Source organism: Embiotoca jacksoni, unplaced genomic scaffold (assembly GCF_022577435.1).
Source record: "Embiotoca jacksoni isolate LCO1_2020_lvr unplaced genomic scaffold, fEmbJac1.0.p SCAF_11, whole genome shotgun sequence".
In the NCBI taxonomy this organism is placed as follows: domain Eukaryota; kingdom Metazoa; phylum Chordata; class Actinopteri; family Embiotocidae; genus Embiotoca; species Embiotoca jacksoni.
In genome coordinates this window covers 9,429,611-9,443,022 of record NW_027185241.1, presented here as the reverse complement: position 1 = coordinate 9,443,022, position 13,412 = coordinate 9,429,611, and the positions used below count along the sequence as shown (strand labels likewise).

The window sequence follows — 13,412 nt, the reverse complement described above, 5'->3', positions numbered from 1 at the left end:
AATGTTTGGCAAGCACAGTACTGCTCATGCTGCACTATCCCGCAGCAGCAAAACAAGCACTGATATAAACACTGTCAACTCACTATCTAGAGCGGACTTAATCTGAATTATAGATCTGGTTTTAGATGTCTGCAGTGGCTCAAACCATTAATTTTTTATTAATAGATTAATACTATTAGTTATGCTGAATCCAGGTGCTTGGCAAATGTCGGAAATTACTAATAACCTCTTGAGCGTTCATGTACTCTTAGGTCCATTGTTGATAAGGACAAAAAAAAAATTGTTTTATCTTACTAATCGAACTATAAGGACGCACACCCTGCATGTGTAACACAAAGAGGGAATAACAAACTCCGATATAATACTAATTTGGAAGTTGAAAGGAATTGTAATTAATTAAGATGGAGAGGCAATGCACAAATTGCAAGACAGCAGCGGTATTCAATGGAACTGGAAACAACAAACCTGTTAGAACATGATAGTTTGCGAATTTCCGATAGTTTTGAATGCAGCATTTGCAGCGCCGACTGTGGCACTCTTCTGCTGCTGCAGCAGAGTTGTAGTTTTAAGCAGTTCGCAAAACTTTCCCCGTCGTGAGTTCAGAATGGGAAAATTAGGCCTCATCTCACTTGCTGTAGCTGCGTTGGCGGCGCTGTTCGGAGAGAGGATCATCAATTTAAGGTAGAATAGAAAGAAACTGCACATATGTCGAAGCGACGCGGCTTTGCTTGGGCGTGTGGTCCCAGTCTTTTTTTTTTTTTTTTTTTTTTTTTTTTTTTTTTTTTTTTTTTTATCTGGCAGAAGTTTTGGTGGTCAACAACTGCACTAATGTAACTTTTGTGTTGCAGGAAAAGGACGCTGGCTACCAGAGAGCTGACCCAGCATCACCTCCCCAACTGCGTTACGCTGAAAAACCTCGGTAAGAAACGCCACGACAAAATGTTGCTTAAACTTCAATGCGCCTTTCTCAGCAGATAAATTAACAGTGCCACTCTCGTGCTTTCAGATTATGGGTCAGAGGATATAACAATCCTGAGAGACGGACTCGCCTTTATCAGCGCTGTAAGTGTTTTGAGTTGTAGAGCAACCAGATCTGAGGTTATACAAATCTACAAGGGAAAAAAAACACTTGCAACTTGAATGTCACTCTGCGTGTGTTGATGTAGGCTATTTAAATAGTTTAATGTTTAACCCAGGGTCTTTCACCTTTTTATTATTGGTGGGTTTTTTTGCAGTTAAAAGCCTTTTTTTTTACATTCAATTTTTTTTTTTTTTTATTGACATGCTCAGCATTGCTACAAATTAGTGCTTTAAAAACAAAAATAATCTCTACAATGGTTTCCAGAGTTATATTTAAAAAAAAGAAAAAAAAAAAAAGAAGCTTGATATCACAATACACAAACTTCCCTTCAATGTCAGCTGCTTTGTCTGCTTTCCTCAGAAAGTGTACTTGGCAGCTTGATATGCAATCCATATTATTTGACTGCAGGTGAGAACAAAAACTACGAGGGTTACGTATATATCTATACGTAAACCTGAATTATTGCATTTACAATACACTGTCCCTTATCAAAGGCAAATAATTGTGCATTATTTTTAAAGTCTTTATAATTTCATATATTTTTAAATATCCATAGGGTCTTCAGTATCCTGGACTGTCAGCCAAAGATGTGACTGGAAAGATTTTTATTCTTGATCTACAAGATCCTCGGATGAAACCGGTGGAGCTGCGTATGCCGTGGAACTTTGACCTAGAGTCATTCAACCCTCATGGCATCAGTTTATACACCGATCCAAGTGGTAAAGGCAACATATATGTGATTTCACACATGCTACACACAAGTCTCTACACGGCAGCACCCGAGGGGCAAAAACCCTACTCTCATTGCTCTTAACTGGTTTTACATCTTGAGCCATTGGAACAAAATATAAAGTATCGTTTGTAAACTGTCACGAAAACCTTTCTTAGTTCACCTGACTGTATAAACACCTTACTAATGAGGACAATTTATACTTGGTTAAAGGTGAATAGAGCTTGTGTGTGCATGTACAGTAGAATATGTGGACAAACCTGATGCTCTGATTATCCCATTGGTTATGGTGTGGGTGCAGTAGTTACACCCTTAGGTATCTGTCCCCTTAAGCACATGTAGGATCATAAACTGTCAATCATAATTCTGACACGCAGCTGAAGCCCACTGATCATAAGGGTGGTGGTTTGATTCCCAATTCTTCCTGCCCACACACTGAAGTGTCCTTGGGCAAGACACTGAACCCCAAGTTGCTCCTGATGGCAGGCGGGCACCTTGCATGGGAGCTCAGCCGCTATTGTTTTGTGAATGGGTGAACAGGAGGAAAACCGTTAAGTGCTTTGAGTCATGTCACGTATTCTTTACATCGGCCATGGCTGTAAAGACTGCAGACAGTCTGTACAGCATACAATACCTTCTATCCTTAAACACTCGAACTATTGCAAAAATCTAGCTGTTTGCACATATAACAAGTATTGAGCTGTATATTCTTAATGTAACTTTGATAAGTCACAATTGTCTTTTATTAGTAATGCATGCCCCTTTCACGCTCGAATCCCTTTTGCTTTGGTTTCCCATAATCTTTTTTTACAATTGTTTCCAGATAACACGGCATACCTGTTTGTTGTCAACCATCCTCAATACAAATCCCAGGTGGAGCTGTTCAGATTTGTTGAGGATGAGTTATCCCTGGTGCATCTGAAAACCATAAAGCATGAACTTCTCCACAGGTATGATGACTATGAAGTCAGTATAAACAGTATTTATAAAACTATACCATTTCATAACGTAGCTGAAATAATTTTTTTCAACTCTTATCTTTCTTTCCAGTGTGAATGATATTCATGCCGTGGGAGTGGATTGCTTCTATGCCACCAATGATCACTACTTTGCCACTGACTTCCTTAAATCTTTGGTGGAGCCTTTTCTGGCTCAGCCTTGGGGTAATGTTGTCTACTACAGTCCAAAGGAAGTAAAAGTAGCCTCTGAAGGTTACTACATGGCAAATGGAATCAACATCTCCCCAGACAAAAGGTACAGATGATCTGCGGGGCGCTGCACAAGATCATTTATGTTTCAAATATCTGAATATTCTTTCTCATTTCAAGGCATATGTATGTGGTGGATATACTTGACCACAACGTGCATGTGTTGGAACGGAAAAAGGACAACGTATTGGCCTCTGTGAAGGTAAATAACTTAGAATTGCAGCAGCATGAAAGTGCACTATTGCATTGATGAATGAGTATTGTTTTAATAATTAAACTTAAATTTAAAAATTCTTCATATTAAACAAGAACATAACTTAATTACAAATTTATGGGACGTTTTAGACATTCAACTTTTGTGAAAGAGTAACAAAATATTATTATCTCAAGGCAATCCTCTCAAATTCAGTGTTGTTAAGCTCTAGGAGATCTACAGTAGATTTCAGAATAAATGTAGAATTTATAAATAGGCTAGGTTTCTAATTTGGTAAATGAGGGTTTCATTGCTTTGTTAATGTGGGCCTTGAAACCTAGATCTTAGACTAAGATAATACCAAGACTTGTCACCGCTGATGTTATCTAAGGAGTAGTGGCTGCAGATTATTTTTCAAACCTCTACTGGAGGTGACTTGAAGTGTAGACATAGATTTCATTTCAAAATCTTTATCATTGGAAAAACAAACAGAAATAGTAAATATGCTTAATATGATGTGGTTAAAGCACTGCAAAACCAGTGTAAACTGATGCATTTCCCATATTCTGGAGATAAGGACAAAATCAGGTGATGCTCGAATTGTCATTTAAGGTAATAAAGACACTATGTTAGGTGTATAATTCTAACCTTGTCTATGAAACCTCACCAGACCGTGGCTGTGGGTTCACTCTGTGACAACGTTGAAGTCGACCCTGAAACTGGTGACCTTTGGCTCGGCTGTCACCCTAATGGATGGAAGGTTTTCATGTTTGACCGCAATGACCCTCCAGGATCTGAGGTTTGTCCATTTCCTTTTATGATGGCAAATTGTAAGAAGCCTGACAACATTACAAAACCAAAAAGTCTGAGCATGCTCTGTGTTTTTTACATCTGTGTTTTCTCGCAGCTTTTTATTTGCAACAACATAGCTTTATTGTTTTGGTTCTTTATCGTGATTTTTTTTTTTTTTTTTTTTTTTTAATGTGTCTGCAGGTCATCCGCATCCAGAACATTCACTCTGATCAGCCAGTGGTGACTCAGGTGTATGCGGATGATGGCCACGTGATCATTGGCTCTTCTGTAGCAACTACCTATGAGGGAAAGTTGCTCATTGGCACTGTGTTTGATAAAGCCTTGGTCTGTGATTTGAAGTAATCAAGTGACTCTTAAAATTCTCAATAAGCACAGGAAGAAAAATACATCAAAATTTGTCGAGGTTCAATTAAAGGAAAGGAAATCAATATTTATCTTAAATTGATGGGGCAATGATGATTTGAATGGTGATATGTGTAGGTACTGCATACGTTTACCCTGTTGTACTAGACAGAACCTGATAACAGAATCTCTCGGCTGGCACAAGCATACCTGAGGATCCCCCAGGAGAAGCTGGGATAAGAGGGCGTTAACCCGAGCCATGGAGACAAAGGCATATTTATAAGTCAGTTTTTTCCTGGGCCCCTGAAAGAAACACAAAATTGAATTTGTATTACTACCAGCAAACTCCAGCAAATGGCTACACCAAGCAGTCAACTTAATGGAAACACTTAAAGTGAAATGTTCTCAGACACTGAATTTATTGAACTACCCAGATATTTGAACCACTGTGAAATACTTGGGAGGCACTTGGAAAATAATATTTTGAATCAAACATGTAAAAAATACATTTAATTGCTTTGCTGTGTGTCATGAAATTAATATTTTTCACTGGTCAGCTGGAAATAAAAAATATTTACATCTGCCATGTATGTAACAGAATCTTTTTATATGTTTTACCATTGCCTGTCAAAATGTTTTTTTCATGTGTGACTGTCAATAAAACAATAAAGACAGTCATGCTATGAATTGAATTTATCCTGTGATTCTACTAAAAGGTTGTGCAGTGTTCCCTCAGACAGGTGAGGGCACACATAAGAACTTTTTTGGGTAATTTGTTAGACTAGCAATGTCCAACAAGAAACTTAAATATATCCAGCCTCTTTATGATTTTGTACACAGTGTAACATCCTGAATTAAATGTAAAAAAAAATAAGGAGATTGCTCATATCTATTAAAGTGTTTCATTTTAATAATTATGGTGCCAATTTGGATGACCTTATCCGTTTTTTAAAAAGGTAATCATCGGGTAGAAATAGTACAATGGTGCTTCTTGCAAACACACTTTAGCACTCTCCTTGGTACAGCTGTCAATGCACTGAAAGTGCTCGAGTAACCTTTGACTTCTAAACATGGCTGCTGTGAAGAAAACAGTCTGATGCTGTTGTACCTTTGCAGTTTTCATTGGGTTCACTTCTGTAACTTCAGAATTTATTTTTAGATAAAAATTAGAAACCAAAGATTGAGCCACAGTAAAGAATTAGTACAATTAATTCCTAATGTTCACAGCTGTTGTTTTCCACAGTAAATAAAAGATGAAGTGTGGTCATGCTTCCAAGGGACGTGTTTCAGTACTCAAGCTAAAAAAAAACTTGTCGTCCACTTTCACATTTTGGTTGTTTTATTTTTAAAGGCTTTGTCATGTACAACTTTCTCTTCAGGGAAATGAGCCTTTCCTCCAGAGCCTTGCCAAGTAACATCACGGCAATACACCAGTTAAAAGACTTCAACTGGACAAACACATTGTGAGGCGGTCCAAGACATGCTTTGTATTTGTCTTGTTGCCAAGGCACCGACCAAAAATGTGTTTACAAAACAGGACAATCGTCATTTTCTGGGATGTGTAGTGGTAAACCACACTTCCCTGTGACTGCCATAACCACAGGTGTGTCTCCGAATCAACGAGGACTAAAACCATATGGATTCAAACTTTAAATAAAACCTAGAATTGCAATAGCAAATGCTCACAGAAACTTTACTTTACGGTGAAAATAATGAAAATGTTGCTGTTTCTTTGCAGATGACTCTGTATAGCTGTTCATCATTAATCACCGTCAGCACAAAAGCCAAGGAGACATTTTTTTGTTGAGGAGGACACACCTGTGCACCCAAACCTTACTCCACAGGTATGTACTGTAAATGAGCCTTTCACTGAATTAAACATTTACATTTTGACAATGTCTGTACATACAGTCTGTACACCGTACACAAAAACCAAAACATTAAACAGTCATTGTAAGGCAGGAAACCATTTTACATTGCAGAATTAATTTCTATATATGTTGTTGTTTCCACAAAATACAGTTTGTTCACTTAAACATAACAGGATTCATGATATTATTACACAAAGGTCTCTTCCACGACACAGCCTCACTGGTTCCTCAAAATTGATGAGGGATCTTTTATCCTTTCTCATATTTACTCAATAACAAATCTTCCTCACCCACCTTGGATATTGTAAACCTAGTCTCTCCACCATCGGGATGCTGTACACTTTCCTTTTCTGCAGCATCTTTGGGAGGTACAGTGAAGATGATACCATTATTTTCTAAAACAAATGCAGAACTGTCCTTATTCTCTTCATCATCTGTCCCAACACCTGCTGCAGGTTCAAATGCCCAACTGTCCTTATTTTCTTTATCATCCGTCCCAACACTTGCTGCAGGTTTAGGGTCTCTCGTGTTTTCCTGTGGCGGACACTCTTCTTGTCCACCTTTGTGCATCTCAACCTTTGAATTCACGAACACTTCACTGATACTGATCATACGTCTGTGCCGCGGCGAGTGATCTAGGGTCTGGATATTAGTGGCCAAGATGTCACTGCAGCTCTTTGAGCGGTTTATGTTGTCCACTGGCTGTGCTGTCATTCCAATCTCTTTGATGACGGTGCTGTAGTCTTCGTCCTTCTCAGACAGGAATTTGAAGATGTCAATAGCACTCGGTTTTACATCCGGGTGTTGCTTGTCCTCTACAGGCTCAGGTTCCTCATCATAGACGTGTCGGTGCTTGTGTCTTCTTTTCTTTAGCACTTTGTGTGCTTCCACCACCATGTGGACATTCCAGCTGAAGAACAGAGATAGCCAGGCGAGACCCATGTAGATCCATAGCTCTACAAACACTCTGTACAGGTGGGGGTATTGTTTATTTGGATTTACACCTGAAATGAGAGATGATGCACTGGCGTGATTTTGACATAAAAAAAATTTAGACCCACAAATTATGGCAAAAATAAAAACCTACCTGCCACATAATCTCCGAAGCCAACTGTTGTGAGTGTGATGAAAGAGAAGTAGAGGCCTTCTAAATAACTCCATCCTTCCACTGACATGAAAACAAAGGGAGGGATAACCAGGTGCACCATCAGCCCCCATAAAAGGAATACAGCTGTACACGTGAACTGGACCTTTTTCTGACAAAAAATGACAGGAGAAACACAAACATCCTCATTTGACATTGTAACATTCATACTGAATGTAGATAAATACTAACTCCATCCATCAGTCAGATTCTTACCACTGAAACACCTTTGCGTATTAGAACCTGGGACAGGCGTTTAGCCCGGTCACCAAAGAATGAACCCAGCTCACTAATCCAGACCAGACACAGGGGGATACCACACAGACCATACAGGATGCAGAACACACGACCACCTTTTGTCTTGGGAGCAACATTACCATAACCTGTAGTTCACAAAGAGAAAATATTAAGTCACAACCCTGAGTTGTATGATCAACATTTTATGAAGGTTCAAAGTTAGGGTAATAAATCACCTAATAGACTAAAGCAGGTGGAAAATATAGTAATAATACAAAGTTGCCAGGCTGAAAACTTGTGGTTACTATGTATCATAGTCTCTCGACATGCTTTGAATTTTTTTTTTTTAACTTGCTTAGTTACACATTTTGCAGTAAAACCTCCCCAATGCAGTTTAGTAACACACAAAGAGTTCAGTAACAAATCCATTCCTTCAAGACGATTTCATGAGCTGACAGCAGTTGTTTTTCAACTCATGTAAAAATATATAACTTTTTCTGTATGTCACTTTGTCTAAGTAGGCTCCTTTTGATTTTGAAACAAACAAATAGGCCAATGCATAACTGTGACTTACATTTTTTTTTAAATAAATAACAATGTAAGTCATGTAGCCTTCATCAATTACATAAAACTCTTTGCCAGGATAAGTATCAATTACTCAACCTTTTATACATACCTATAGTGGTGACAATAGTGGCAGCAAAGATGCCAGAATTTGCCCAGTCCCAAGTGTTGCGATGATTGTCCCCTGTGATGGTCACACCTTGGCCTGCAGCCTCTGACACAATCTGGTGGGTAAACATAGTAAATCAATCGGAATGAAACCCATTCTAACTCCTGCTATTTCTTAATCTTCCAATATGAATGACAAAATAATCGAACATTCATATTGTGGCTTTTTTAATGAGCCATAATAAACAGAGAAATGACAAATGCAGTCATATATTCTTCGAGACACACCCTGTGGAAACATTCAAATATTTGTGGTGACGTTTGTGCTTGAAGGTGCATGTCTCCTTCCGTTCAGCACGCCTCCATCTGTTGTTTTAAATGGTTCTACTTTCTTGTGCTGTTAAATAGCCTATGAATATCAATTTTTTTTTTTTTTTTGTAATAAATAGCCTGAAAATAACCTTTTAGTGTTGTTCCTCTTCAATCAGGTGTGTGTAGCCTGTTTTTTGTTCCCAACCAAGAAAAACCGGTTTGAGGTGTCCCGACATGTAAGCACAACGAACTTCTCTTTTAAACTTTAGTCTACCTTTGTGTCGGCTAAAATTCAATAGAAATACAGTTTCATGTCGGGCAACACCTGTAGAAGGTCTGACTCCATTACTTGTTCCTAAAGTGTGGCAGATTTGATCGAAACTCGTTCGCAGTTTGATCAATCTCTGCAAACCCACATTAAGATATACCCCATTAAAGTTAAACAACTTAGTTGTTTTTTTCTGACGTAGGCTACGATTCAAAAGAGATGGATTCCTACCGCCAATATCTCATCCAGTCCTTCTTTTGTTAAGCAGGCATAGTTCCGCAAAATGTTTTCCGTCTGTAGGATATATTTGTCTTTGGCTGATATCCAGTTGGGCTCCTCCAGAAGTTGGAATATTGCGGCCCCGATCGACAGGTAGAAAATAATACATGAAGTTAAAATCGGACCCTTATCAGCCATATTAAAGTCATAACTTCAGTCTTAGGACGCCGAGTTGCTCATTTTCCTCCAGGGGGCTGTACGTTATCCTACCTCCTCTGCTTTCTTCCTGCTGGCTGCTGGTCTCATAGGAAGTGATACAAACCCAGCAGCATTGTTCAGTTCATCAGGCGCTCCCAAACCTATTATTATTATTATTATTATTATTATTATTATTATTATTATTTATTTTATTTTATTTTATTTTAAACGTATATCTTCAAGCTAGGCCAATTTAAGACCATTTAAGATCTTTACCATTCATATTAAACTGATCACAACATTATTGACAATAAAACAAAACCAGTTTTCCAAAACTTATATATATATATATATTATAATAAAGTTTTCTATTCAAAATTAGCTATATCTATCTATATATCTGTCTGTCCCTCCCTGCAGAATACCTGAAGAGTGCAATAATGCTTAGTTTCAACAGGGGGCAACGTATCCTCAGTATGCATGCATGCATAGTGTGTATACATGCACACAGTGTATGAACTGGTGTCTCTTGGTGGTGACAGTTGCTCTTATCTTCATGTGCGGACACCCAGGAGGCTGCAGGGTTAAGTTCTTAAGTTAATCACACTGGGTGGATCATGGCTGCTCTGTGTGATAATGGAGAGAGGTGGTGTCCGCAATGAGAATATAACAGCATTTAAAACTGAATGGAAGTTCATTGTTCCTGAAGTATCCATCCATCCATCCATCCATTCATCTATCAATCATGAAAATAAATTAATATCACTGTTCAAGGAGTTAAAAGGGCACTTCACTAAATCCCCACACATGTAAGCTTTATGTACAAATGTATGCTTAAGTTTGACCCTTCTTTTCTTTGTATTCTGTTTCCTGTGAGTTCTCCAACTTTACAAAGATGCAATACTAAATCACTGGTGTACACCTTTAAGGCTAACCTGTGTTTGACTAACCTATTGGGACAGAGCCAACACAGACCTCTGGGTTTTAGGTAATACTGAGACAGATGCTCCAGCTGCATCAGCTGCCAGACTGTGTTCTGCTGCACCTTTTGGGAGTTCACACTGCTTTTTCGAGGAGATATTCAAGGTCATCAAGTGGAGCCATATAGCTAAGATTTGGTTGTGTACCTTTTACACTTGATGCACTCGTTTACTTGAGCAGGGCAGTATTGGAGAGGGCACCACTGTATTTTAAGAGAAACAAATACTAGTAGCCTATCTTATGCATTGGATAGGACAAATTCATAAATGTATACTTAAAGCCTCCGCTCATATTCATGAACTTGTTACAAATACTATTTTGTCCCTTGGTGAATGTAAATGTATTTCCTAAATATCCCCCACTCACACACACACACGTGTGCTAACAGCGCCTCTGCGTGGAGCCACCAGCTGAAAGCGTGCTCATACAAGGCTCTATACACTGACTTTACTGATATCAGACTGCTTTTGACTTGTGCAAAAAAATTGCCAGATGGCATTAGCTAGATGAACAAAAGCTTCTTTTGCCCGGACCCTGATGCTAAAACTCATGCATCTTCATCTGAGTATCTCACTGCTGCAGGAACAGACTCACCTGTAATTGTGAACCAAAATAGGTAGGTAGGTAATTACTTTATTAATCCCAAAGGGGAATTTTTTTCCGCTACAGCAGTATACAGGAAAGCAATAAAATAATAATAAAATAATAAAAAGCAATAAAATAACAGTAAAAAAAATATTAAATATAAAATGCACTGTATATACAGTACAGTATATATATATATATATATGTTTTTTTTTTTTTTTTAAATAGATTTTTAAATAAAATACCATGGTAAGTATGAGTAATGTTGTATCTTTGGATTAGAGGCAACCGGTATATAATTACCTTTTAAAAAGAGCAAGTGATCTGAAGCTTTGGAGCACAGCTCCCACCTCTGATCTCCACCCATCACTACTTAGTGCTTCGTCATTGTACTGCGTCACCGCCTCTCTGTGGAAACCTCATCGATAGTTTCCAACTTATCCTAAAGGTAAACACCGGAATTATGGCACCGATTGACACCTGCCTGCTCAGGTATGACTCGCTTTCTCAGACACACCGCCAACATTTGTGTTTATATCGCGCACCTTTTCTAGCGAGGTTGTTTTTGTCTTCACGTCCCGTTTCTTCATGGCAGCGGCAGCGGCAGTTCGTGCAGAGTTCACTGCAACGTATTTCGAGGGATTATATCAAATATGGCGGGGTCAGAGATATTTGTGGTGTTTGCAGACATAGACAATAAGAAGCGGGACTTATAAACTTCTGCAGTCTTTCGAGTACATGGTCGAAATGACCGGGAATGTATGTTGTTAGGTTGTTTCTAGTAGTATAGCCCAGACTGGGGGCTCTAAATACTTCAGAATCCAAAGATACTTAACCTAATTATCAGAAACGACACATTTACAGGTGATCAGCAGTCCTCTAGGAAATGTATAAGATGTATGGGTGTGTTTATTATTCTGATAACGGAAGAAAACGTGGTCATTTAATTATTTTGAGTGGAACAACTGATTTGGATATTCTGGCAACATTAATGAATCCCCAATGGTGTTTTTGTGTTCAAAAAGATGCCAGCACTGTATGCTTTAACTTAACAGGAATATGTCTGTTCGTCAGGCACTCTCATGCCTCCTTTTTATGATCTAACTTACAGTGCAGTATTCATTACACAAAATATGTTTCCATTAAGTTACACATCTCAGCTTGTGTGCTGTCCCCCTTTTGACCATGCCATGTCAAATACAAAAGTAATTTTCTGAACTAATGCACTCTCCCCCTCTCTTACATGGTCACACCATCTTGGACTGGCCCGTGCATTGTGCAATGACCTTTCACGTGAACCTGATGTGAGTATCAAATATTATTTAAGTTAAATTGAAAGGCATGTGAGCTCTTGTTTTAGTAATGATGTCGTTGATCTGTTGCTGAAAGGGATTGTTTTTGCTCTGTTGTTTTGCATACCATTATGAGTAGCAGTTATTTTACGTCATCAAATATATATTTGGGACTTCTTTAAGGTACTACAATATATTTCAAAGGCAATGCAGAGGGCTGGTGTAATTAAACAGCCCTGCTCAGCTGCAGAGAAGCATTTCATTAATATCAATGAAACATTTCTATAAGGCCATAACTCATCAGAGCATTAAATATTAATTATTGATTATTTCTATTTGATGCGTCTTTCTCCTGGGATCTGACTGCAGACTATTTAGACCCCTCCAGTATCTTCTGCATGCTGTCTAGTTAGAATACTTTCCCACAATCATTGTCTCTGTATTTGGTAGGAATTGTGACCAATATTTCTCAACCTTGACTAATTCTTAATATCTGGGGAAATAACAATATATATTGCATTTTATAGTGAAGTTATGATCCACTGTTTTTGTTTTGCCCAGCAGCTGATTTAGTTTTGGGAGGGGTGGGGTGACTGTGGCCCTGAGACACAAACACATCTTTATCTCGCATGAACATGCGTTCCCAGCATGCATTACACCTCTGTGGTTACGTAGAGTAGAGTTGGCGGGGATTCCCTCTGTCTCACAACAACTTGAAGATGAAATATTTAACGAACTTCACCTTTCACCACAGTTTTTTTTTTTTTTTTTTTGAACTCCAAAACTCAAAATACACATATTTAAACCTAGATTACACAGTTTATTGGAATGGTGCCAGTGTAGATCAGACAGTAAAGGTATATGATATGCTGTAGAGTACGATATGAATATTTGGCCAGTTTTTACAGCAGTCCCATCACACTGGCTGTTAACTGAAATCAGCAGCATACTTTTAGTAAGTATGCATGCATGCTACATTTGCTGTCTCCACCAGATGGCAGTGTAAACTAACGCAACCTGGTTATTTACAGTGGCATCGGATGATCAAACACAATGTAGCGTGCACTTAGTTGGCCCCCAATGTCTGCCACAATTTGTTTAATGTACTGTTATCCTCAGGGCTCGGTGCAGTGTCTTTTTAAAGGGCGTTTTGAATCTCAGATGAAATCCAAGCGTTTATATATTCATTGATGAATTTCCTTTCCAGTCACTTTCCAGTGTTTTGCGTTGTTTGTGGAAGCAAACAAATTATTTTGAGGGGAAGTT

At 38.4% G+C, this 13,412-nt stretch overlaps 2 protein-coding genes across 2 annotated transcripts; one reads left to right on the top strand and one right to left on the bottom strand.

The window, feature by feature from the left end:
- Positions 1-528: 528 nt before the first annotated feature.
- Positions 529-4,951, top strand: LOC138194347 (serum paraoxonase/arylesterase 2-like). Its single transcript, XM_069143019.1, has 9 exons — positions 529-681; positions 849-919; positions 1,007-1,062; positions 1,638-1,800; positions 2,635-2,761; positions 2,862-3,065; positions 3,140-3,221; positions 3,883-4,011; positions 4,206-4,951. The coding sequence occupies exons 1-9, from the start codon at positions 605-607 to the stop codon at positions 4,365-4,367; spliced, it is 1,071 nt and encodes a 356-aa protein (XP_068999120.1). The 5' UTR covers positions 529-604; the 3' UTR covers positions 4,368-4,951.
- Positions 4,952-5,567: 616 nt separating this feature from the next.
- Positions 5,568-9,345, bottom strand: LOC138192379 (potassium channel subfamily K member 5-like). The gene is made up of 5 exons (XM_069139745.1): positions 9,103-9,345; positions 8,296-8,407; positions 7,599-7,765; positions 7,326-7,494; positions 5,568-7,242 (listed from the first exon to the last, which is right to left on the bottom strand). The coding sequence occupies exons 1-5, from the start codon at positions 9,286-9,288 to the stop codon at positions 6,488-6,490; spliced, it is 1,389 nt and encodes a 462-aa protein (XP_068995846.1). The 5' UTR covers positions 9,289-9,345; the 3' UTR covers positions 5,568-6,487.
- Positions 9,346-13,412: the final 4,067 nt, after the last annotated feature.

Bases quoted from the DNA above. Each gene is read 5' to 3' on its own strand.
- LOC138194347 (XM_069143019.1), top strand. From the start codon at position 605: ATGGGAAAATTAGGCCTCATCTCACTTGCTGTAGCTGCGTTGGCGGCG. The intron at 920-1,006 runs GTAAGAAACGCC...TCGTGCTTTCAG, and splicing joins CGTTACGCTGAAAAACCTCG to ATTATGGGTCAGAGGATATA. The intron at 3,222-3,882 runs GTAAATAACTTA...AAACCTCACCAG, and splicing joins ACGTATTGGCCTCTGTGAAG to ACCGTGGCTGTGGGTTCACT.
- LOC138192379 (XM_069139745.1), bottom strand. From the start codon at position 9,288: ATGGCTGATAAGGGTCCGATTTTAACTTCATGTATTATTTTCTACCTG. The intron at 7,766-8,295 runs GTATGTATAAAA...TGTGAACTACAG, and splicing joins CACTATTGTCACCACTATAG to GTTATGGTAATGTTGCTCCC. The intron at 7,495-7,598 runs GTAAGAATCTGA...ATTTTTTGTCAG, and splicing joins TACGCAAAGGTGTTTCAGTG to AAAAAGGTCCAGTTCACGTG.